This window comes from Myotis brandtii, unplaced genomic scaffold (assembly GCF_000412655.1).
Source record: "Myotis brandtii unplaced genomic scaffold, ASM41265v1 scaffold303, whole genome shotgun sequence".
In the NCBI taxonomy this organism is placed as follows: domain Eukaryota; kingdom Metazoa; phylum Chordata; class Mammalia; order Chiroptera; family Vespertilionidae; genus Myotis; species Myotis brandtii.
The window spans coordinates 5,072,742-5,076,051 of NW_005361573.1; the positions used below are offsets into that span (position 1 = coordinate 5,072,742).

Consider the following 3,310-nt stretch of genomic DNA (forward strand, 5'->3'; position numbering starts at 1 on the left):
CCACAGAAGGTTGGTCACAACCAGCACAGACTCTCAGTGACACCCTCCCTCCCCCTCTTCCCTCCTCTGCTGCTGCCTCCCTCACCCCCTCCTCTCCCTCGGGCTCCTCAGCTCTTAACTCCATCCTCACGTGAGGGTTTCAGAGGAAAGTGACAAGTTCCTGCTGTAATTGAAAAATTAAGAAATATTTAATGTAAAAAAAAAAAAGAAGATGTAACATCGCCTAGAATAACTTGCTCTTTTAACTTCCTGTCCATCCTAAATGGAGGGTTTCTCAGGCAACAGCTCACTTCTCCAGCATCGTTCCATTTGCTTCTTATTTATTTTCTGAATTATTTCCCTATAAGGTATCTGTGTCTACAGCACACTGACTGTATTAACATTACTCACATTAGGCCATGGCCAGATTTGCTCAGTGGGTAGGGCATCAGGCTACTACCAAAGGGCCCCCGGGTTGATTCAGGTCAAGGGCATGTACCTCCATTGCAGGCTGCTCCCTGTCTGGGCCCTGGTCAGGGCACGTGCAGGAGGCAACCAATCAATGTATTTCTCTCACCTCGATGTTTCTCTGTCTCTCCCTCTCCCTTCCGCTCTCCGTAAACATCAATGGGAACATACCCTCCGGTTAGGATTAACAAATACACAGACAAATCTGAGTCCCATGGGAAGTGGTGGCAGCTCTGGCCCCACAGGCTTTTAAATCCCTGTGACCAGCCAGCGGCCAGGGCAGAGGACAGGAAGTCAGAGCCATGGGACAGGCCAGAGCGTGACCGCGGCAGGAGGGGCAGGAGCCGCGGGGCCATCTAGGGGCTGAGGGAGGCCCCGTGCCGGAAGGTCAGGCACCGCCCAGCCCGGGACTGAGCTCTGTGCTCACAGAGGGACATGCGGGCCCAGAGGCTTCTGAGCAGAAGCTCCTGCTCCCACCTCCCGACAGGGGCTGCTCAGCAGCGGCCTCTCCCAGGCTGCTCCCAGGGGACAGCGGGACCAGCTGTCCGCCTCCTCCCACCACAGAGGGAGCCCAGGGCCTTATTACTGTGCAGGGAGAGGGGCGGCCGAAGGAAGTCGGGGCCAGACCTCCATGACCAGCCCTTTCTTGGGCAAGGCGGCCAGGGGGGCGCAGGGCTGCCCGAGTCCACTCTGGGCCCAGCTGTGTGCCAGGCCTGCAACCTCTCCTCCTAATGCTTCCCTCTCACTCCCCAAGGGCTGACCTGCGCCCTGTGTCCCCCAGGGGGCGCTGTGGTAGAAGCCCCTGCTGGCTGCTCCCCAGTAGCTCAGCTGTGCCCCCTCCTGCCCCGCCCCCAGCCCCAGGCAGGTCTTCTGTGGGAATAAGGCCCCATCTCAGGCTTTTCTCTCTGGTGGGACCAAGGCCAAGTGTGAAGGAGGAGCTGAGCAGCCTGCAGACAGGGGGAGATTTGCATGGAGCCTCCCCCTGGGGATCAGGGCTCATAAGAAGGTGAGGGCTCAGCCTGGCTGTGCGGCTCAGGGAGCAGAGTGTGGGGGCCTGTGCACCATGGATGGGGCTCCCCTTCTCCTCGCCCTCCTGGCTCACTGCACAGGTGGTGCCTGAGGGGGGTTCTGGGGGGGCATCTGACTGTCACCCGGGAGCATGACCTCTCCCTCCCTCCCTGGGCCAGGGGTCTGCGCTGTCCCCTCTGATGTCTGTGTCGCCCCCTCCTTGCAGGGTCCTGGGCGGAGGTTGTGTTTACTCAGCCCCCGTCTGTGTCGGGCTCTCCGGGACAGAAGGCCGTCATCTCCTGCACCCGCAGCAGCGGCAGCATCGGGTCCGAGTATGTGCACTGGTACCAGCAGCGCCCGGGCAGGGCCCCCACCATGGTGATCTACGGAGATGATGAAAGACCCTCGGGGGTCCCAGATCGGTTCTCTGGCTCCATTGACAGCTCCTCCAACGCCGCCCACCTGACCATCTCAGGGCTGCAGCCCGAGGTTGGAGGCAGCTATGTGCACTGGTACCAGCAGCGCCCGGGCAGGGCCCCCACCATGGTGATCTACGGAGATGATGAAAGACCCTCGGGGGTCCCAGATCGGTTCTCTGGCTCCATTGACAGCTCCTCCAACGCCGCCCACCTGACCATCTCAGGGCTGCAGCCCGAGGATGAGGCCGATTACTACTGTCAGTCCTATGACAGTGGCTATACTAAGAACACAGAGCTCCAGGCTCACGGGGAAGTGAGACAAAAACTCCCCGGAGCCTGGGTCCTGGGGCTGCCTTCACCTGCCCCATTGGGGGGTGCTCTCTGCTGCCCCCTGCTGTAAAGTCTGTGTTGAGACGGGAGGCTCCTAGTCCCTCTCTGTCACTCAGGTCTCCCCTTGTCTTGATGGATTCGCCCTGTGTCCTGTGCAGTCACTCCCTGGGGGCGGGCTAGTTCAGAACAGGGTTTCTGAGCCTCCGCACAAGTGACAATGGGGTGGGGGCGAGGCCTGTGGAGGGGGCTGCTCTGCGCGTGCGGGGCATCTGGAAGCTTCCTGTGGGCTCCACACAGAAGATGCAGTAGCACCTCTTCTCTAGGTTCTCCTTAGGAAAACACCTCCTGATATTTCCAAATAGCCCCTGAGGGTGCCAAATCACCCCAGTTTGAGAACCACTTTTTAAAAGCACATGTTCTCAGCTTCTAGGCAGCCTTTAACCTTCAGGCCTGTTCATGCCCATCATCTGGATGAAAACTAGATGTGGTGTCACCTTGTGCCTCTGTGTTCCCACCTGTCAGACCAAACAGTGACACAAACTCACCTGAGGTCAGAGAGCTGTGACCCAGTCACGTGCAATCTCCTCTCATACAGAGTGTGGCGCGCCATTTCTGGCCAAACTATGAGCACACTTAATAGTTAAAACTTACCCAATGCCCATCCCTGTACCAGCTCTATGCTCCTTGATTCTCTCAGGAGGAGGTCACAAGCATGAGATAAAGGATGAATGAATCCATGACCAGGCCTCCCACCTGCGAGTCCCCGTGTTTGTGGGGTCCCAAGAGCAGACAGGAGGGGTAGGCAGGTGAGGAGCCAACAATGAGGGCGGGAGCCAGGACGCCCTCCTTGGGCACAGCCCTGTGAGTCCCAGTAACCAGAGGAAGGTGTCCCTGGTCTGTGACGTTAGTCATGAGGGTCACTGTGCACTGACTGTTGCACCATCTTCACTGGAGGGGAAACCTAATCAATCTGTCCTGTGTGTCCATGATGGCTCCTCCCACAGACGGGACTCCTCCTGGGAGTGAGGCGCTGCAGGGAGGCTCCAGTGCATCAGAGTCACAGGACCTGGGACCAGGCCAGGATGTGTGGCCAGAGACAGTCCCCT

General features: G+C 58.8%; 1 gene segment (V, D, J or C); it reads left to right on the plus strand.

Moving 5' to 3' along the window:
• The first annotated feature begins 1,486 nt into the window (after positions 1–1,486).
• On the plus strand, positions 1,487–2,738 carry LOC102257721. The segment is given in 4 exon segments: positions 1,487–1,556; positions 1,682–1,787; positions 1,956–2,187; positions 2,727–2,738. Coding segments are annotated over 4 exon segments (396 nt in total).
• Positions 2,739–3,310: the final 572 nt, after the last annotated feature.